Source organism: Hippoglossus stenolepis, chromosome 15 (genome assembly GCF_022539355.2).
Source record: "Hippoglossus stenolepis isolate QCI-W04-F060 chromosome 15, HSTE1.2, whole genome shotgun sequence".
Taxonomy (NCBI): domain Eukaryota; kingdom Metazoa; phylum Chordata; class Actinopteri; order Pleuronectiformes; family Pleuronectidae; genus Hippoglossus; species Hippoglossus stenolepis.
Window position 1 is genome coordinate 411,346 of NC_061497.1, and position 23,061 is coordinate 434,406.

The following is a 23,061-nucleotide window of genomic DNA, read 5'->3' on the forward strand; positions in this document are numbered from 1 at the left end:
AGCGTGTTTCTTCTAACCACTAACAGATGGAGGGATGAAGGATGGAAGAGAAGGACATCAGCGTGAAAGGATGGCGACTGGGAAAAAGTCGCAAATACTGAGATAGATTAGATGATAAAGAGCTTCAGATGTAGCAGAAGTGAGAGGGTCTGTTGTTTCCCTTTGGAGCATTGGTGGCTTTTATGAGTCGTTCTAACTCTTATTTCCTGTCTTTTCCACTTTAATGAACTTAAGCAGCTATAGCTGAATCCTAACGTCATAAAACAACCCAGTTAATAGAAATCCCTTGTGCTCGTGCACACACACACACACACACACACACACACACACACACACACACACACACACACACACACACACGTGTTTGTACATCTATCTTAGTGAGGACATTCCTTGGCAAAATGCATTTCCTAGACCCCAACCTTAACCATCACACTTATAGCCTCACTCTAATCCTTACCCTAACCCTAACCTAATTCTTACCCTAACCCTTAACCCAAGTCTTATCTAAACAAGGTTACAAAGTGCTTCACAAATTAAATCCATGGCAAAAAATTTAAAAGAAGGTTGTATGCTCAAACTGGTCCTCACAAAGATATATGTAAAAGCACACACACTTGTTGTGGGAGTCATGTGCTATAGTCTACTATAACTCAGTTTAAGATTTCACAAATGCATCTATTATATTTATATCTTTAAATTTACTTTTTTTCTGTTAAACTCGTGTCTTGTGTAATGGAGATGCAAGTGCACAGTTCCTTTGTGCAGCAAAAAAGTGCAGTTGGGACAGTCCATCCAGAGAAAACGTGGAGGATCTCCAGAGTTCAGTGCGTGTCTGAGAGCAACTATTCTATTCAATCACTTGTGTGCTTTGTGTGTTTTCTATGCCTGTGTCATGATGTGTGGTCTGAATATATCTATAGTGAGGCAGTGAACAAGCTTCAACTGATGAAACTACTGGTTAATGTTTTTCTTCTAGAATATTTAAGAAACACAAATTGTATCTTTTGACATTTCTTTATTTTCTAAAACACATTGTATATACTGCATTACAAATTTCATTCAAAAGGAAGCTCATAGTGAGTTGGGTAGTGCATGTTAAATGATAATACTGTCAAATACTGAAAGTGACATTGTAACGTTAAATACATTCTTGTGCAGGCAACCATTTTATTATTATTAATATTAAAACATTAGAAATGAAAAATCGATAGCATACAGCACCCTTCAATAGGATATATATATAATAGCACACAGTTGCTCTGTAAGTGAGACATAATCCCACCAAAATGTTCTAAAGATAATTTAAAGATACTGTTGTATCTTACTGTTTTTTGTCTGCTGCTATAAAAATTGACAATAATTAACTCAGCCACAAATTCACAGGCACTTTGTATTGTAATAACATTCTCCTCCTCACCACTCATTTTCAGTGTCATATTTGGCCATGTCTGACAGATATATTTAATACCATCAATAAAATATTTCATAGCTGTACTAATATGTGGAGAAATATGTGGCATTTCAACAATACGTTTCCAATGTGCACATGTAAATGTTTGTTGAGGAGAGTGGATAAAGATGATGGATAAATAGGAGTAAAACTTGCATGGGAAAGTGGGAGACAAAGGATCCTTCTTTCAAATTAAGGCTGACTTCATGGCAATGAAAACATACTCTTTAAACATGCAGCAGTTTTCACCTGTCTAGTACAATAAGTAGGCCTCTCTCTACATGGGGAAAACCCCTGTCGTGTAAATGCAACTTCCCTAAATACCAGAATTCATTTCAGAAGAATGATGGAATTAGAGAAAAAGGTGGATACACAAGAGTCATATTCAATAAGAGCTGAGGATCATTTTCACTACCTGTCTCTGACCATTTTACACAGGGTAGTTTCATAAAGTTGGAGACGACCTGGATTCACATTCAACTTACTGTTATTTATGACTGATGACAACTATCAACCTCCCCAGCCAACCTCTGGAGCCATCAGCGGCAGTAAATACTCAGAATTGAGCATAATTTGCATGGGGTGCTTGTGATTATATGTTTCTTTTTTACGGCAAACATGGACTGGGTGAACCATTGCCTTCCTTAGAGAGTGTAAAGCTAATGTTAATGTCTGCCACCCACCAAATGCTGACGCCTTTTTTGCCTCAGTGTGTAAAGTTACAATTCTAAATCAGTACTCACCAGCCCGTAGCCTTAGATCTTCTAATAAGGCCATGTTAGATATTCCTTGGTCAAAACCAAAGGTGACCGGGGCTTTGCTGTTATGGTTCAAACCCTCTGGAACAGTTTGCCTGAGGAACTCAGACTTGAACTGCTGACTGGAGCCTTTATTTAAGACACTTTTTAGGTGAACATCCTCTGTTGTACCCAACAGTGCAACATCGCCACCAGTACACTATTCTCTCATGACTCTCACATGGCCTAGCCCACCTCCCACCTGAACTAGCCCACCATGAACTGCTTTGTTTTAATCAATTCTTTTTTCTGCATAATAACATTCCCTCTTAAAGGGGAGTGTAGAGGTTATGCTAATGATCAGACAGTTACTCATTAAAAGGTTAAAGGTCTGATGTAACTGACTTAGATTGCTCATACATACAATCCACACAAAAAGGAAAACAAGAACAAAAATTTAAAAAATTGCATTAAAATATAAAAATGGCCTTGCATGAGAACCAACAGCTCTTAAAATCGCTTGTATATTGAACATTTATCTGAGTATGGCTAAAAGCTAAAACCATGAAATACTGTGACTTCCAAGGCAATGTCTACATGGACAGTGATGTAATTGTTCAGTGGGTGTGTGTATTTGAATGTGCTTGGATATTTCATTAGATCAGGCCATCCTTTGACAAAGCATGAGTCATCCAAAGTTGCATCCAAACTATTACACTTCACATACAATTTAACATCATATTTTATAAACAAATAGCTGATATGGTGATAGCCATTTCTTTCATTGCTTGTTGAGGGTGATCTCAAGCCATCCGATCAATTCAGTCAGAGAAGGTCAGATTACTTCCATGTAGAAATAGATTTTCATATCATACCTAATTAACATTTTATGTTGTGTTCACAGTTTGTGTTCTCTCATGGTACATAGTCCAAAGCTCGACAGCTCATATTACTTTATTTTGGCCATTATTCCACTTTATACAGTGGTCATTACTTTCAGCGAACCAGTGCGGAAGCGCAAGATCTTCTTCTTAAGGGCATGTGAGGCCTTAATCTTGACAAAAGCTTTGGGCTGCAGAGGGGCTCCAGGTGGGGCCGGTGGTGATGGGAGGGAAAGTTGAGGGGGGAGTTGTTGGGGCCAAACCAGACCACCACTTTCATCTGAGTCACTGGATAAAGAGCTGGAATCTGGAGAGTCAGCCTCGCTCATGCTTGACTCAGACTCACCCTGATCTTGGTGAAGGTAGTTCTCACTTGGCTTACACAGTGGCACTTGATCCCTCTCTAACTGGTACTCCATGGGTTGATGATGGTGTGAGTGTTGAAGGAGATTGTGGTTGCGGTGTGGAGAGACATATGATGCATGTGTAGAACGAGATTTGCGTGTGCGCCTAGGACAAGGTTCCCTTTGGTTTGGCACAGGTGCTGGTATGGGCAGCTGGTCAGCTTCATCTTGGCTGAGCTCAAGACTGGACTGCCAGCGCCTACAGCTACCACTTCCTTGCTGTTGTTTCTTGCTCCTGGATTGACTACTCCGGCTTCCCCTTCCACCACTCCCACTTCCTCCACCATCCCTCTCTACTGTATTGTACTTGCGCTCTGGAGCCCTTTGCAAGCTGTTCTCTGACTGAGACCTACACGCTTTCTTCCCCAGCCTCTTAGTGGCAACACTTTTCTCTTCATTCAAACGGCACTTCTTTGGGCCCCCCCGACATCTGGAGGGCTGGACCTGAGACGCTGTTGGCTGCTGCTCTTCATGATGATGGTTTCTTTCTGGAGAAAACATGCTTCTGTTAGGTTTAGGTACCCCAGAGCCCTTCTGGGGATTGGAGTGATACTGGCCATAAGCTCTGGTGTAGGCTCGACAGGGCTGGGCTGGAATATACTCTGCATTGACCAACTGCTCATCAGGAGAAGGTGGATGGTGAGGCTTTGACACAGCTGGAGCTGGCTGGTAGTTGTGAATCAGGGTTGAATCAGTTTCACTATTGCTGGAGTCTTGTTTGGCTGGCTGCACACTGCAAGATAGATAGTCTGGCAAGGTTGAGCTGGATGTGTTAACCATAGAGGCCTGCCTTGGCTTGTGATAAAATCCTGGTTGATGCGGGACACTTTGGAGGAGGTGGTTGTGGTATAGGGGTGAGGCCTCTTCATTAAACCCGGTCCCTAGATGACACTTCTGATCCACATTTTGGCAAGCCTGTGTAGCAGTTCCCTCTGAACACTGGGACAGAGTTAACATCTGTTGAACAGACACCTGCTTTAGTGAATCTTGTTCATCCTTACGGCATAAACTACTCTGCCTCACAACATTGACAACTCGGGCATCATGTGAGAGGCTGGTGCGGGGCTTGGAGGGGCGCATCGGTATAACTCTGCGTTGTATAAGACCGAATATATAATTCTCTACTTTTTGTGCTTGTTGATAATCTTCCTGACTGGGATCATCATTCCTCATCACCCCAAAGGCATCAGTAACCGTGGCTTGTCTTGTTGTGTCTGATTGCCATGATTCTCCTATCTTTCTCTCTTCTGTACCCTCAGGGACAAAGAGGGAACTTGGGTTCACAGGTTGGTAATTTGATTCAGGAGATCCATTTTTCCACGTTACAAGGACATCTCCTGACAAACAAAGAAAAGACAACATAAATGATCAGTATTATTTTTTGTGTTACAACTTGCAAATGGAAAACAAAGACTGGGAATTAATGCAACACTCCTATTTGTATTGTATATTATAAAGTATGTTGTGGACGTATGAGCATGACAGCTACCATGAGCTTTAAATTTTGAGATATATATATATATACACATACATATATATAATATATATTACCATCATTACATAATCATATATTTTCTTTTTGATACTTTATCTTGTAATTACATACCTACTAATTCCACAAATGTCTCTGTATGTGTAACACATATCTCAAAAAAAGGGTTTGAAGAAGTACAGTGTTGTATTTGGTGCAAATTGATGTGTTCAATATAAATAAAATGTAAATAAACAGGCAAAAACTGCAATTGTCAGTGGGGGCAGGGCTAAAGACCCAATGGGCCTTCTCTATGTCCTCACAGCCGGTGGGCCAAAACAGCCCGTACTGCAATAATTTCTAGCCCGCTGGCTCATTTAGATTATTTTAGTATTTTTATTTCCACATATCAGACTGCAACAGACATTCACGGGTGTAGCGGGCACTGATATTTGTCATTCATAGAATCACTTCCTCTTCAGCAGCTTGTCTACAAAGTAAAAGCACAACATTTATTTTGAAAAAGTTGTGAACTTGGTTCTGAAGATTGTGTTGCTTGCTTAACACTCCTCTCAAATAGCTGACATGCAAATCATTCAAACTTATATATAAGCCAAACACTTGAACAGTAATAAAGCAAATTCTGTTTCATTTAATGAAAAACACTTAAGATAGAGCAGGTAGGATGAACATAAACTTTACTCTGCACCATTGCCTGCATGTTTGCTTCGGGTCCTGTCATGGCTCCGCCAGGACTCCTGCTTCCCCTGTGTTTTCCTCTGTGTCGTCTTGGGTCCCTCTCTTGGATGTGTGTGTGTGTGTGTGTGTGTCTGTTATGTTTGTTTATTTGTTCGCGGGCACTACTTAACCTGTGGGCACCTGGCTCCTCACCACAACAGACTTCAATCATCCATCAATCTTCCTCCACCAGCCACGACTCCCTACCTGCCAGTGTCCTTCCCCCGGAGCCCTCTTCTCCTCGCCTGCCTGTCTCCTGTCATCTAGGCTCAGCGCCCACCTCACCACCGCTTCAATATTTCTTTCAAGACTCAGTTATCAATAAGCCTCTTGTGTGTCCGTGTCTGCATTTTGGGTCCAGACCAAACAAGCTGTAACAGAACAATCTGGCCACAGATCTGCCAAGCTCTCGCCACCAAGGGTGCACTGGTGGTGACCATGCTCTATGGGGTGTAATAGAAACCTTAAGCTTTCTGACCATCAGCATGTCCAAGATCAGAGGACACATAAGCAACGTCATGGCTTGTATCTCCATTCCTCCAGCCAGGGGAACTGTTACCGCTCCCGCTGATGTTTCTCCACCTGTGACTTCCCCCTCGCTACAAGCGTCGCCCGCCTCCGGCCAGCTGCCATGTCAGCCATTTTTTCCTATCCCCTAATGATAGATTTGGGGGCTTGCATGCAGTTTCTGCTCCGGTGTTCTTTAGTTTTTCAGCAAAGTGGTGGGGTGGGTGGGATAATTAGGCTCTGCAGAGTGTTTTCCTTCAGGGTTAAGCTGATAATGTCAAGGATGAGTTTGCTGCTACAGATGAGAAAAAAGTTTAGACTCCATTTCTACTCATCTCGATAATTGCCTTTGTGAACACCGTAGGGAGAAGTTAGGCTGCCCGCAGTGAAGGCAGCGGCGCTGCTACCAATCACCTAATCAACTCCTGAGGAACCCATAAAACTGGGACGAGCTTGCCTCTCTCCCATGAAACGCCAGAACCAGGTCCAAGCAGGCCTGTGCATTTATTGTGGCCTAGCCGGCAATTTCCTCACCTCCTGTCCCCACCTACCAAAAGATTAGGCTCGTCAGTAACTGAGAGGGCACTGATGAGCCGCACCTCCTCTTCACCAGCCCCTCACCTACGTATGCAGCTTTGTGCGTCTCTCCCTGGATTCAGCAGTTCCATTCCCCTGCAAGCCCTGGTGGACTCAGGGGCTGATGACTGTTTCATTGATTCCACCTTCGGGTCTAAAGCTGGGATCCTGACTGAGCCCCATCCACTATGTTTGGTGCAAAATATGTACAGTGGTTTAATAGCCAAACAAAATAAACTAACCCACAAGTAAACACAGAGCAGACAGATGTGAAAACCTCCTGGAGGAGGTAAAAGCACAACACTACACTACTTCAGTCAGAAACACTTTGTCATGATGTAATTATTTATTGCACAAATGGGAATACAGTTATGCTCGGCGCAGATGGCTCTTTGGATGTTCCCTGGATTAGCCACGCAGCATGCTAAGATAAAACAGGGAACACATGCAAAACCCACCAGTGGGTGCAAGCAGGCAAGATACATTTTGTTCAAGATGAATACCTTTTACCACAAACAGGTTTGGACTGTAAAAGTTGGAGGAAAGTTCCCGGCAGCAGAGCCTGAGTGGAAGCGTAGCTGAGCAGGAATCAGAGAGGAGGAGGTCGTATTTAAATGGACCACTTTGTTGAGAGAAAGGGCTGTGATTGGTGGGTGACAGACGAGTGACCACAAACCTCAGTAGCTGACAGCTTATGACAGCTGAGCACATGACTCCGTGTCCTGCATGAACTAACCCAAAGCTTCATTTATAGGATTGTGAGCTAAATGGTAAACATTCACAGCTGTAAATCCCCACATACTAATTTAATTAAAACCATTTCAGTTCCATAAAAAATCGCAGAAATTAGTCACAACAATACAACTGTAATAAATTTTCTTTATGTGTTCTCAAACATATTTCAATCCAGTTTTGGTCTGACGAGATACCAATGTAGTTTAATTAAGGTGCGTAACAAGAATCATTAGGTTAGCATGAAGTGCTTCTATGGTGCATCAGACTGGATGATATGTCATTTAAAATCCCTGTGTTTCAGCTATTGTGTAAGTGTAAGAAAAAAACAATAGTGAGACATTTATTCATTGAATTCCTTTCATTATCATCCTCACAGGAAGATATTTGTTCAAAATCTGTATTCTGCACAAAGGCACACAGTACACTTAAGTACTGAAATCACAGCCTTCTGTGATTGAGAATGAACTGATACTGTGTTAACTTACATGTTCTGTGTACTTTGCAGTGCAATTTAGTTTTTGACAGAGTTGATGCTTTTACCTGAACTGAGTCTGTTATCCCCCAGATAAGGTTTTGTTGACTTGACCTGTGAGTTCACCTTCAGTTCCGCCACCTGTTGTTCTAAAGATAACTTTAAACCCCATGGAGTGCACTGGAGACGTCTCTGAAATACACAGAAAAAGACAGAGTGCAAGTCAAGAGTTTGTTCTTTGGTGTGAAAACTCTCACTCAAGCATGATTAAAATGACACAATAACATTGACACAATAATATGTATATTTTACTTCATTCGAAAGGTGGTCAGTCATACATTAGTTTTGACAATTTGAAAATTTGTCTGTCTGTGCCTGTATTTCGATTTTCTTGACAAATTAAGTTACCATAGGTTCAGGAGCAGGATCACACCTCAACCACACCTCAAATCAACTGTCAAGCCTACAGGGTCAATCTATCATGCTATGTTTGCCTCAGATTCTTCAGAGAGATCAATGTTCACTTGAACATGCATGATCACATTTAATCAACAATAACTGATCATGGATCCTAAACTGGCCATGGATCAACTTGCCTAATTTAGACGATGATCTCTACGACTATGGCTACCCTTCAGTCACTATCAGAACACAGATCACAACCAACTTCACAGGGGAGCCACTTTCGCTTGGTTGCTAACATACATAGGCCTCAGCAGCATCTCTGCTCCAGCTCTCCAAACAAGATTTGTCAAACTCCCGGAGGCTCATTTCCTCCGTCAACAAGAGCTAACTGGGATTGCCACAGGCGACCCACCACCAATCCTTTTCTTGTTTTCGGGCTCTTTCCAGTGCATCCACCAGGTAATCTACTCCCCGCGCAACTCGTCCTACTCTTTGATTCGACCGTCTTCACATTTACAAACAGAGCTCATTGTCAGAAACTGGGCCGTCGTGCAGGCTTCACATAACTCCCGTGCACCAACATCCTTCCATTCTATCGCCCCTCTCTCTACTCCTTCTTCAGCGGCTTACAACGTCTTCAGCAGCACAAGAGCCCTATCTAGCAACCAACAGGGCACAATCTAAGGCTAATAAAGTTATTTATTCATCTACTTCATGTAGCCCATCTCCTTCACCCATCCTTTATTGACAATATAAAGCCCAGAGATATTCAAAAGAATGTTGGTGTAGTCAAGCACTGCCATCTTTTATCTTCAGGGTCAAAGGACTTAACTCTAACAGACCTCACCCTCGCTTTCCACCACAAAGAGCCGAGCTAAACAGTGATCTTTCCATCAAACGAAATGGCCTTGCATTATGGAGGGACAGGTTTTTACAGCTACTACGTTCTTTTTGCTTCCTAGGCAGCTGGCCAGAAACAGCAATTTAACCAGGGAACATACTAGGGCACCCAAAGTCTTCTTCCTCACACACCACCCAGTCTGTTATCATTCATCATCTGCTGCGCCTGGGAGGCAGGATAGTGTGCAAAAACTTCAACCACGTGGGCTGCAGTCTTTCGAACTACCCCTGCAGCTATGCTCCTTCTGTGGAGGCAATCATTGCATAAAAATAAAGGCCTTGCTTGCTACTGCTCTATAAAATCATCCAGAAAAACCTTGTGTTCACTGTCTTATAAATGGCTTCACAAATAGGTTCCAACCAAGTATAGAAGCACTTTCCTATACTTCCCACACCTGTAACAACCAACAGTCCACTCTCAATACACAACCATCGACCAAACAATCACCATCATTTTAGGTGTCTTATCATTGGCTGCAGAAACAGTCCCAATATCTTAGCCTGTGTTGGGCCCAAACCAAGAAATACAAACCTTTCTTATCCTCACTCCAACTTCATCACCTCACTTTACTTCTACCCTCACACAAGCCTTCTTAGAACTAAATGTCCCTCTTTCCTAAGAAGAAAACTTCAGAGCCTATAGCACTAATATCAAGTTAGAAGATATGGAGTTACCCTGGACCCCCTGAATTTCCTTTCAAGCATCTCTGCCCTTGGATAAATTCAACACACCTGAATTTGAATCTGTTGAACTCTCTCCTGGCAGTTAGATAAGCCAAAAGCTAGTTTCTATCATATTCTGGCTGCCCCATGAATGCCATCCAGATTATTCCTCAAGTCAAATTCTTCCTGTCCAGCCTTTTAATAAAAGCTGCATCTGTCCCCTCTCTCCTTCATAGTTTTTCTGGACGATGCAAATGTAAATGCATATATGGCAACATTTCTTATCCTATCCTGGAATGGTATTTATTTCTTCTATGATGACTTCATAACTCAACCGGAAAAAATTTAACTTTACACAGACATGGCTCCTTTCATAGGTTTCAGTGGCCAGGGGCAGACTGGGACCATAATTCAGTCTGGGAATTTGAATCCTTTCCAGGCCACCCTTTTCACGCAATGTGCCAGACCTCTACTTTTGTAGGCTAACGCTATTGTTGATGTTACGGTTACCAGACAAGTAAACAGTAACAGCAGTAACTCACTGCCCTCTGCTATCTTTTCAATGACAAAAAATGTGTCAAGTGCCATAAGAATCTCCTTCTCTGTTACCACAACCAATACAGTGAAGATATGATATTTTTAAGAGCTTTTACTTTAAAATTCAACCTCAGATTGTCCTGATATTATCTTGGTGACAATCGGATGTGGTGTCATTGTGAAGTGAAATTAGTCTTTGGAAACAGGTCGTTTCTCAAAGATGTGTTGTTATTTTGTTGCTTGAATTCAAGTATAAGTGGATTTGAAAGGTCCATCAACTCATTCCTGCTTGCTATATTATTGCTGGTCAAGTTATCAGATCAAGGCAGGCCAAAAAGACTAGCAGGCCACTGGTAAATGTCCCGGTAGTCCTGATGCGCAGTCCGCCACAGTCAGTGGCTACTATGGAGAAGGATGGTTCACTTCTGCTTGGCCCTCAGACTTCAAATTCTTTGGGGGCACTAACGGTTTCTGAAGTTTATAATCATTAAAACTGACAACACTGCAGTCGTTGAGATCATATAAAGGGGCCGACTTCATTCCTCAGCAATTACACAGTTTCAGGGCAGTTCTTCACTGAAGTAGCCCATATTCCTTGCTACCACAACAACATAGCTATTTATAAATTATAAATTATAAATTATTTGTCTTGTTTCTCTTTCCAGAAATTAAGGCACTTAGGTACAAAATCAAACACTCACCCACAACAGTCCCACTGTTGTGTAAAATATTCAGTTAACTCACTAGCTGGGAAACCTCTCTCACACACTCACAAGCAGCCCTCATCTACAGCCAGCCTCAAGTACACTGTGCTGTCATAACTGACAGCACATAACCTGTTTTGATGCTTATTACGCCAACTATCAGCTTTACCATCTTACACAAGTCCTCTGGATTTCAGGCATATTTTCAGAACATTATTCAGGGGTACCTCTGACAAAATCCTTGGTCGCTGGTTTTTCAAACATATTGCTCCTATATCAAACAATCTTGTGACTTTCATCAAGCGTGCACTAAAATTCACTACAATTAATTCACACCTTTCGGTGAAATGATGGCTGAGACAAAACCTTCCAACTGAGTCTCACTCAACCCAGACACCAGTTCATGCTCCCAGACCAGCCTATGAGATGTATCATCACCTCAACCCCTTCACTCATTGTCCATTCATCTTTCCTCAATATCCAATATATCAATTTCCATTCAAACCCTTTAACCACTTGTTAACTAGTTAACTTAGGTTCGGGAGCTTGGTCACACCTCAACCACGTTGTGTTGAACCAACACTGCACTAACCAAACTGTGACAACGTAAAAGGACAGTCATGAAAATACACTTTTGCTTGGAGTGCACATATCAAGGATTAGATGTGGAGACACAGAGAGCAACAACCTTCACATTCACAGACAGTTATGACCCCTTGAACTTTTTATCAAAACACTGGAACAATAACACCCCCTCACACACACAAACCCGCACACCGCCTGCCCCTACTGGGCCTGAGGCACCTGGATGTAAGCTAAGGGATGGAAACAAACTCAGTTATGTAGGAGTTGAAGCTGTAATGAGAGAGAGAGAAAAAAAGGAGCAGATTCAACTGCACTGACAAGAACACTGGCATTCATAACAATCTGCATGAATTCAGAAGTTTATTCACTTGACAAAAACAACTTGAGTCATTTGTGGCACAATGACATCAGATAACCCCTGAGACACAGAAGCTGGTCATCTGATTTCTATAGATGCCGTCACATGTTTAACCAAACCCACATGTTTCACATTTGAGACAAACTTTGCAGTGTACTTTACAGTGCAGCTACTATTTGTCAAAAATGATACGTCAAAAGACTCTGGAGTTATAGGCCCACTGAAGGAAATAAAAGACCTTAAAGTGAAGGTTACAGACCCTACAAACAGGGTAAATGCATTTACCTATGTTTTCCTTGGAGAGAATAACTATAAAATTGTTGAACAAATCAGAGCCATGAAAATGCCAAAAACATGAACACACAAAGTGAAAGTATGTGTTTTTCTCCCCCCCGAGGACACACACTTATATATACTATACACACTATATATATATATATATATATAAGTTTCACAAAAGGCCAGGTATTTAACAACTGCCCCTTGGGTGTGTCAGTGAAGCTGAGTAGTTGATGACATTTTTGGATTGTAGTCCTAAGATCCTAATATGGATCCTTATTTTCTCATGTTCAGCATCCACCTCAGTTTGGACTGTTTGCACACATATGTGGCGTATCCAGTTGTTGTGTTTTTGCTCTGGGGGTAGAGATGGGGTCCCCTTACTGGGGGGGGTCAGTGGTTCAATCCCTCTTCTCCCCATTACGCATGCCGAAGTGTCCTAAGGCAAGATACTAATCCCCAAAATTGAGAAAGTGCAGCACATATATACACTGTATGAATGTGTGTGTGAATGGGTACATGGCAAAAACTGTGCTGTAAAGCGCTTTGAGTGGATATCAAGACTAGAAAAGTGCTATATAAATACAGACCTTTTACCATTTTTGTCACATAATTGTTTTTTTGTGATTTATGTGCATAAATATATGAAATCTACGAATGTAGATTTAGTTTTTCCTCGCACATAATCACTTCTGACTATTGGCTTCAGAAAATGAACAGCCATGGCTGTGGGGAAGTTTCAGTAAATGGTGGCTGAGAAGCTGCCCTAATCCCCTGATCCAGTCCAATTTTCCAAACATCTCTACAACAGGGAGATAAATTGTTTGGCAGAATAAAGTTGGAAGACTGGATAAAATATATGTCCGGAGAGCCATAATGTTCCTGGTGTTTTCACTGGCTCTGAAGCTCTTTTGTAACATTTTACTTACAATAAGCCATCAGTATTATCCCAAAAGTCAGGAAATAATAACTTGCGAGCTGAGTAGTAAAATATGTTCAGTAGCTAGATCTGGTCGAGCGTTCATGTATTTACACGGAATATTAGATGCCACTATTTTTCAAGACTTTTGCTGGGGCTGTGTTTCCTGTTTAGAGGAAAATTAAGTGCTTTTAAGTCCAAGTCTGTCACAGCCTATGTCAAAAAGACACATTGTCTTTATTGGCAACTTTCAAGATGCAGGTCTTTCAGGTCTCTGTCTGCCAACAATTCATTGAAATCACATGGCAGTTGAAGATACTTTTCTGATACAGTTAAATTATACGATCAAAAGTATAAAACTGTAACAAACAATATCAAAGTAATTATGTGGTCATATCAATAAGTAATGTGACCCAAATGTTGTCAAAGAAATGTGGTTCAAAAGGCGAAAGTTAGAAAAACTGAGGCAGACTTCGACTGGGAAAGTGGAATGGTGAACAGGTCAGAAGACTCAACACTGACTCTCAGATATGGACACTTCAGTATGGCATTTGAAGACGAAGGACCAAGAAAACTGGCTGCAACACAGGAATTTGTGGGAGCTGGTGAGTGGGTGGAGAATATAATTGGTCATTCAGTATTTGACAATTTCACATCCTCCAGCATAGCAATGATAGGGACATTGCATTTTCTAAAATGAGGATAAAGCATAAACATCGTGCAGGACCTGAAATTGAACCTGGGGTAAACAACAACAAATCAGCAGAAGAGGATGAAAAAGTGATTTATCAGAACTGAAACTGATCAAAGTGTCATATAGGAAAAAAACAGAAACAAACTATTCTAAGGTTCCAGGATTTTACAGGGTCAGAACTTGGCCTGAAAATAGTTTCCTCCGAGTTCCGTGTAACATGTCTTTGTCAAGTTAAAGCTTAACTCTCTTCATTATATGTACATCTTTCTGACAATCACCATATTGTATGATGCTGTGTTAGTCCACTACAGGGACATATGATGTTTGGGTTTATGTTCAGTCATTTTATGGATCATCAAAGGGCCAGTCTTCTGTATCCATTGAAGAATTTAACCCAAACACAATAAGTTGATTTGGAGAGCAGTTATATTACCAACATCAGTGCTGAAAATGGGGATTGAAATAGATCAGAGAACATAAGAGCTCCTGCTAGGAGTGAACCAACAGAGTGTTTAACATCTGAGAATAATTGAATCACTTCTCATTACAAACAGCTTTAAGCTGTAGGAATCAAATCAATCTAATGAAGCTGTATTTTTCATAATTCAAATGAAGAAACAGTAGCCACAAATAGGACCATCCCTACTTCATGCCATGCTTTCTACAGTGTCAGTGTGTGAGCATGCAATATGAAGAAGGGCTCATGTCAGGCATGTACTTTCCAAAAAAGGTTGTGTGTGGGTTTAAACGGCTACTTATGTGAGACCACACTGACTCAATGGCTGCCTTTCTTTCCTACTTGAGTGCACATTCACGCACACATACTTATGCCTTTGCATAGACTGACATGCAATTATCCATGAATGAGCGCACTCATGCATGCACACATGTGCACACTTTGTAATACCATTGAAGTCTTGAACTGTGAATTTAATTAGTTGTCTATCCTCCCTATACTAAGTGTATTTTTGTTGAATATAGGGTAACTCTGGTCAGTCTAGCTTGATGCTCTTATAGTAATATGAATCATTGGCCTAAAATGATCAGAACATAAACATTTCTGACTCTGGCAACACATTTGATTTTTTTCTACCGTATACTTTAATGTAATCATCCACAGTTGCATAGGGATTCGTTGCAAAGACTAGTTAGGATAAATAAGACAATTCAGAGTTATCACTGGCTCCTGTTATATGGGTTGGATAAAAATGTATATGTGAACCAGTGTGTGTATGGGTTTCTGTCTCAATGGAAGGTAATTCCATGGACTTGCAGTTATGCTGCATTATGTAAGTAGGTACCAGACAAAAATAAAAGTAAGAAATGTTTAAAAGCAAGTGCTGTCACCATGGTAACAAAGAGGTACAAAATTGAAAGATAAAGATCAGGATGAAAGAAGAGAATGTATTTCATTTCTAAAGTAAGAGGGTTAGAGCAACACAAGGAGAATAACAAAGAAGGGGACTGGAAACATGGATTAATAATGGAAGTCATGTTTTAAAAGAGAAAAACAAACATAGACAGGAAACCAACAGTCTGTCATCATGCACATATATAGAAGAAACACACAGTTTACACTGTTTACATGCAGGAGAGTAATTGATCATTGTGATTGGCCAGATAAAGGTGAAAGATGGATTAGTGCCTTAAAACAGGTGACAAGAGCCTGATTTCCCCAGGAATACAAAAGTATGTGTGTTGATGGTTTGTTTCTAGTACCATGGTAATTCATTGACAGGAAAAATGATTCATCAAGCTCTGTTACTGAAAACAATTATAACCATAACCCTGGTTTGAATCAAGTGTTTTCATGGCTGATAAGTTACTCCCTTGTATATATAATATATCCTGTGAATAGAAGAACAGAATACAGTGTTGTATATTTTAGATGCCTATTGGTTATCCAGGTTAAGGCAGCAAACTCGAGCTGCGCTAAACCAATCACGTGATCTATCTCATCCTCCACAATCCTCTCAAGTACACACCCTGTCAATTTGGCGGCCTGTTTAAGCTGCAAACATTTCCTATCTCTCCCTTTGCTTTCCCCCACTGCGTCAGTGCTGCTGCAGGTTGATTCAGCCCCTCCACCACCCCAGCATCCACCTAGGCACTGACAGGGGTGTTATAAATATTTGATCATCACTCTCATTTTATCTATGGAATCATATCTGGGGGAGTGATGGAGTTGGAACCTATGGGCCAAACATAACTATACTCTGCAGCAATAACATTTTAAATTTACTTGACATTTTAATTTCACATACTCTTTTAAGATGGACACTTTTGGCCAATCCCATTTCCCCCCTTCTCCCTACCCCTTAGCCCTTCCCCTCTGTTTTGCGCGTTTGTGTGTCGGGTTTGTGTGTCGGGTTTGTGTGTCCCGATCCTGGCTGGGACGGAGGGGGAGGGTCAAGTGTTAGGGCTGTACAGCCCACGAAACTGAGATTTTTCAGACCCACACTTCAAACCGAGGGCTATGAAAATTACCCATAATGCCTTGCGAATCACTGGCAAGATGGGAGAGAGAACAAATGTAGTATTTTCCCCATTAATAAAAATTGTAAAATTGTAAAAATTACAATAATAATTGTAATATCTTAGTTTAATATCTCTTCAATGTAATATCGTCATTTTTTTGACAACAACCTTGGAAAAAAACATATATTTAAATTATTTTATTATTTTTGATAATGACATCCCGGTAACATTGACGACTACTGATGACATAACGGCTTCTTGAAGTACTGTCCCAATTCATAGGGGTACATTTCAACCACATCCACTAACTCCGTTTCAAGGGACAAAATAATCCTGGAAAACAAGGGATAGGGGTAGGGAGAAGGGGTGAAATGGGATTGGGCCTTCGTCTTATCTTTTGTAGTAACAATAGATGGGACTCAGGGACAATGTGAGATCTCCTTTAGTCCTTTATCTTATTTTGTGATCCCAGGGAAACGCCATTTTATTCTGTCTGCAAAACTGTTGTATGTCTGGTAAAATGACAATAAAGTCTGATTTGATTTAATAAAAATGTCAAATGTGAGTTGTCTGACTGAAGTATAATCAATCAATATAATATCTAAGTTTCATGTAAAAAACCTGAATGGTTTTTGAGTTCTTCTGCGGAAATGAAATGATCATAGAGGAATATATTTAGAAATGACAATATCCTCCTGCATTATATTATTGATAAATGCCTTCCAATGTCATTTTGCCATGCTTGCCAGAGAGCCATGCAAGCCTTGTCTCAACCAGATGTGAAGGCACTATGACACTGGGCCAACTGTGTGTGCAGTGTGTTCCACATCAATCACTGGTATTATGAGAGCAGATGAGACACACTTAAAGACAGTGTATAGGACAGAAAAGAAAAGTCTGTGGTCCTTTTACAAAACAACCATGACATGAAACCTCCTAGGGGGCAGCTGAGGTTGGTGCAGTTGGCAATTGTTGTTCCTTATACAGTCAAAAGCATTTGAAGTGAAACTAATGCAGCACACTCAGAAAACCTTTGGAGGAATTTGATGAATCAGAGAGTGTGTTAGATTGTGGAGGCCTAGGCTCCTAGTATCAGGAACAACACTGTCCATGATCTATTCAGTGCCTGTGTCTTTCAGCTGATTTTATCAACGTCAGATGGAGCCGTTTAAGGGATTGTTCCTTCCTCTATCCACAGAGATAAGTTGATCCCTGTATTGATTGCCACAGGAAATCCAATTCAATGTCTTGGAGACATAATGGCAATTTGCTGTCGGTTAATTTAATCCAGACCGTGAAGACAAAGTGGGGCTTGCTGTAATTTTACTGTATTTTAGTTGAATTAGGGAAAATGGATTGAGTTGTGCTCTGATGGATACATGTTGGTCTGTTTTCATGTGAGTCAAAAATGTATTGTATTTGTTAGGTACCTCCACCAAGGATGTTATGTTTTCATCCCTGTCCATTAGTTGGTTAGTTTGTATGTAAGAAAGATTACACAGACTACTGGATGGATTACCCTTCAATTTGGTGACTCAGGGAGGAACCTATCAAGGCATTCTTTTTCACTCCCTTTAACATTGAGAGATAGGCATTGACATTTTCTCTCATTCTCAGGGAATAATTTCATGGATCTTAATGAAAAAATCTGACATTTAGTGGACTGATTTTTATAAATTTGTTCAATTTGGTTCAGTTTTATTGAATTTAAAGGGACAATTGCGCCTTGGCAGCAGTAGGCACTCTACTGAGGGCAATTCTAGTTTGTTCTTGTTACTAGATTTACCTCCGATGCTTTCTGATAGTCTGTGCTTTGATTTGGATATATTTGAAGGAGATGTTTTACATAGTCAATATCCCTCAATTTAAGGCTAAATTTGACTCTACAAAGAATGTGTCTGAATAATGTACTGAAAATTCTTCTTAACCCCAATGGTGTGCACTGACCCATTTGCCAGGCAAGCAGCGTTCTTCAAGCCCTGTTCCACAGTGAATGATCTTTTTTTCCAAATTTTCTGAGGGGAATGTTTCTCCACATTCCTCTCGGTACCACCCATAAAAAAATAGCAAGATGTTGAAGCTTTAAGATAAAAAGTAAGAGTTACAAGTTAGCCAAACAGCAGCAAAATTTACCAGTTGAGACTGACAGTATGTTGTAAGTACAAACGCACACACACAGACATACCAAATCTGAATGCCTTGGTCAAGGATTCAAAAGCAGCTGCTAAGGAAGGGAGAGTGTCTGCTTACTTTCCACATAATGTTTTATCAGCTGCTCTAAACTCACTGGCCTGCAGTGCCTGCGTTATCACTTCACCATTACTGCAACTTCACTCATGACCAACATGTAATTTGTCTGAATTCCTTTAAAATTTCTAATTTGTACCCAATTCTCTTTTTCAGATCAACTTACTGTGATAATCTTTAACTCTTAAAAATTGCTAGGGAAGACTTCTCACACTTTTCCTGCTTTATGAACAACATTATAAGGATGAGACAATGAATGGACCGTCAGTTCCAGCCTGAACCGGTTTATGTGTGTGAATGTATAGTGTCTGCATGAGTGTAGTGTTTGGATAAACTATTTATGTATGAGTATCGAACTCTGAGTTATCTGAATGCATTCATGACCTAATCACTAATAGCTATTGATGTAGAGTTTGAAGACATGACATAAGGGTCTGTTGTGATATGACTGCTTTATCTTACAGTACGAGATGATATGAGATGATATGTACTGTATGTGTCATATATTGTGTCATATGCTATGTGTTAGGATTTCCATCATATACAGAATATCTTCAGTTTACTCTGCGTTAGATTTGACTTTAAAAGGATGAAATTGGAATTGTTGCACATCAGTCTACAATCAAGAATGCAGAGCACACAAACACACTCACAGACACTTACAGACACTCACAGACACACACACCACGTTTTGAGTCAACCATTCAAAGTATCCCCTGACTAGTCCCTTGACATACAGGAGGCCACAGTGAAGGTTGTGCTGTGTCTCCAGCTGCTGTCAGCTGTCACATGGCTGTCAGCAGCTCCTGCTGAGGATTAAATACACCTACTCTGTCATCTCACACGCCCACACACACACACACACACACACACAGGCACACACACACACACACACACACACACACACACACACACACACACACACACACACACACACACACACACACACACACACACAAATACAGGTTTGTTGACCTATCCTTAAATGCAGTGTGATACAATGTTAAACAAAAGTTAAATAAAAGCCACATCCTTACCACCTGAAAATGAACTGTTCTATTAACAATTGATTAACATTGATGTCATCAACAAATGATAGAAGAAAGAATAAAGTTTGCAATCTTTAATATATAAATAAAACGTGTAGGTGCTGGATATGCCTTGCTGCTACTACTGCTATCTCACAGGACGCCATACCCACAATCATTTTCACAGTGCTCTAAATGCTAATTGCTGAAGACTACAACTAACCCAAAGAAGATAGCAAAATAACAAAATGGCGATGACCCGTGTGAACATTGGTGAGGCATTTCAACAGTGGAGACCACAGAGAGTTGAAAAGTATAAAAAGGGATGAAAAGGTTGCTCTGTATCTGCTTGACAGGTAGGACATTTAGATTTTCTATTGCTCACACTTGGTTCACATTGGTTCTGTGAACAAATAACCAATAGAGCCGTTTTCAGACATCCCCTTCTGGAGGATGTCTGCAGAATTGGAATTGGGTACTTTCTGTGGAGGTTGCCTTTCACACATGAAAAACGCAGCAGGAGATTCTCCGCTCAGACGTGTTCACATAAACACAGAATTTTCTGGATTGTTCAGGTGGGGGGTGGGGCAGCATGCAGGAGGCAGGATGTAACCTAATAATTCTGCTGCAGAGATCACATGTTTTTGTTCCCAGCACCGACAGTCAGCCCTCATCACTAAAATCTCTCTTGAAATCTTCGTCGCTGTCTTCTACATGTATGGCACTGCTTTTTCATCCTGAGATATTTGTTTTCTTTTCTTTATTCTTTTTTTTGTGTGTTTGTTAGGAATGTCATCAACAACTGAATCCTGCGGAGGGTTGCTGTGTTCTCACATCAGCTCCTCCTGGCTCTCTGTGGACTGTATACTAGGGGGCCAGCCGGAGAATGTGCGGAGACTCTCTGTCTGACATTTCTGTTCAAACAATACAATCCATCCGGAGGATCTAGACAGTCTGATAGCAGCTTAAGTCAGTATAAGTCAGAATTGTGTTGCTCCATTTGCTAATGTTTGTGGTGGCTGACTCCACTCACATGAATGTGGGGGGTGGAGCCTTTGAAAGAGGGGTGAAGTGAAGGGAGGGGTGTATTTTTTTAGTCTTATTGTGAGCTTACCCCACCATTAATATCTACAGTATAAGTACAACATCATAAAAATAAAGTTTGCTACATTTTATTTTTGTAATTAAAATGAATCCAGGTCAATAGTCTGCAATTGTACTTGACTGTCTCAAACTGCCGATGGCTGTTGACCGTGAATAATTTCACGTTAACAATGTATTACATGCTTAATATTTGTTAGTTTCTGAAAATGTTAACCCCTATATATATTTTGAAGCCTGCGTTCCATGTTTAGTATCTTCTGCTTGTGACACAAAGCAGATGGAAAACATAGGTATTGTAGCTCCTAGTAATAGGTTACTTTACCCTTCCCAAAAAGAAAACTGTTAATCCAGAACCACTGATATTGATTTTGTAATAATTTCCCAAACGGTTCAATGTAATCGGTGAAAAAGGAGTCTTCAGCAATAACAACAAGAACTTTCTAGGAACAAAGACTGGAAATGGTTTCATCCCGTGGTAAATGTATGTTTCGTAACTGCTCGTACTCCCCCCACTATGCCTACAGCAAAGTAGCGGGCCAAGTCACATCTTAAAACAAAAACTCTGAAGCCTAATCCAGCAGCAGGGTCTGTTACAAGGGTCACATCACAGGGCCACTCCTGTGTAAAGGTTTGGAAACAGATCCCATGGTGCACGACCTGAGTCGACTGTCCTATATAACAGCAAACTACGAAGAAGGGTGTCGAGTTTTACGAACTTCTACACCAATGTCCTATCAACAGACAAACTTACAGTCTGAATCCCGAGGCCATTTTCATCCGACGCGTTGCCGTCTGGTGCGTCCAGGGCGCAACGGGCCGACCGTAGAGCTCCCCACGGCGGACCCACAGGAGCACGGGAGTCCCCGAGGCAGAGGGCGCTGAGCACTCGGCATTCTTGCCTCTGTTTGAGCAGCTCCAGCTCACACAACCCGGCCAGACTGGCCTCCAGCAGCTCCTTATTCCGACTGCGCTCCGCTTCCATGGGCAGAGATAGGGTTGGGAGCACGACTTCAAAAGTGCCTTGTAAAGACATATAGCCCCCCGTTGTCTTCTCCACTATCCCAACGAAAGGAAGCTAAAGAAATCCACCGAATGCTTGACCTACGCTCCTTATTATCTGGTTAGCCACAGTAAAGCAGCATCGGCGGGCTGCGGCTGCTGAACTCACTGCTGTCGGACTCGGACCCATTCCCCCGCCCCAGCCTGCGCTCTGCTGGGCAGTCTCACTCAGACAGCTGTTGGCGGAGCCTGTGAAAGCACGCAGCCTTTTGTTGGTTCTGTCAGACACCCACAATCGACACAGGCCACTGTAGACGTATTCTACTGTCAAAACAAAACAAAACCAACTGCCCTCTATTCCAGGAAAGAGGCACAACATGCAGCAGGCTGTGTTTTCGGTCTTCACAGTCATTTATTACACTAATTTGAGCAGCAACAGTAAACTAATGTTATCAAGAGTGCATTTATAGCCACTACATACTGACTCATGTGGAAAAACACTCTGGGGTGTGATGTAACAAAGTACAGTTACTTAGTTACTCTACGTTTTTCATGTACCTGTACTTAAGTTGATGTTTTTTTACACTTTTAATTTTTACTCCATAACATATACAGGTATATGCAAATATCTATACTTTCCACTCCACTACATTATTACAATGCATTAAGTTACATGTTCACTTTGTTTATTATAGATTTGAAAGTAATCAATAACTAATTATAAAAGAATGGGTCCACTGATCAATATCAGAGCGTGCAGGTAAGGTGAGACCCAGCCTCCTGCAGCAGCAGCACTCACTCACACCTCCAATGGATTCAGAAGAGGCCACTGCAGAGACTCCATATGATGTATTAGACTGAATTGGGGGATAGGATACACTAAGCAAGTACTCTGACTTTTAATTCTTTAAATATATTTAAAAGCAATAAGTTCCATATAGAAAAATAAAAGTTAATGTGGTACTTTTAGTGTAATAATACTTTTACTTGACTACATTTTGCCTTTTTATTTACTTTTACTTAGGTTAAATGTTTGAGTGCTTTCTCCACCATTGTACACACTGTACAGATATTCAATAAGTGCATGCTGAGTGCACACTGTATAAAGATGTTTTAGTCCACCCTGTACATAAAGACGTCTTGTAATCTGCATCCGTATCTCTACATATAGAATATATTGCAAATGT

The 23,061-nt window shown here is 41.0% G+C and overlaps 1 protein-coding gene across 3 annotated transcripts; it reads right to left on the reverse strand.

The window, feature by feature from the left end:
- Positions 1–1,001: 1,001 nt before the first annotated feature.
- On the reverse strand, positions 1,002–22,150 carry LOC118122011 (dapper homolog 1). 3 transcript variants are annotated; one of them, XM_035178391.1, is made up of 3 exons: positions 21,627–22,150; positions 8,043–8,166; positions 1,002–4,809 (listed from the first exon to the last, which is right to left on the reverse strand). In XM_035178391.1, the coding sequence occupies exons 1-3, from the start codon at positions 21,906–21,908 to the stop codon at positions 3,167–3,169; spliced, it is 2,049 nt and encodes a 682-aa protein (XP_035034282.1). In that variant the 5' UTR covers positions 21,909–22,150; the 3' UTR covers positions 1,002–3,166. The 3 variants fall into 3 exon arrangements, with proteins under 3 accessions (XP_035034282.1, XP_035034281.1, XP_035034283.1); XM_035178390.1 differs by having other exon boundaries at positions 1,002–4,812; positions 21,627–22,146; XM_035178392.1 differs by lacking the exon at positions 21,627–22,150 and having other exon boundaries at positions 1,002–7,345; positions 8,043–8,156.
- Positions 22,151–23,061: the final 911 nt, after the last annotated feature.

What these genes read in the sequence shown, in the direction of transcription:
- LOC118122011 (XM_035178390.1), bottom strand. Translation starts at nt 21,908, where the DNA reads ATGTCTTTACAAGGCACTTTTGAAGTCGTGCTCCCAACCCTATCTCTG. An exon ending in ATGGCCTCGGGATTCAGACT is followed by an intron (nt 8,167 to 21,626) that starts GTAAGTTTGTCT and finishes TGTGTATTTCAG; the next exon opens with AGACGTCTCCAGTGCACTCC. An exon ending in GGATAACAGACTCAGTTCAG is followed by an intron (nt 4,813 to 8,042) that starts GTAAAAGCATCA and finishes TTTGTTTGTCAG; the next exon opens with GAGATGTCCTTGTAACGTGG.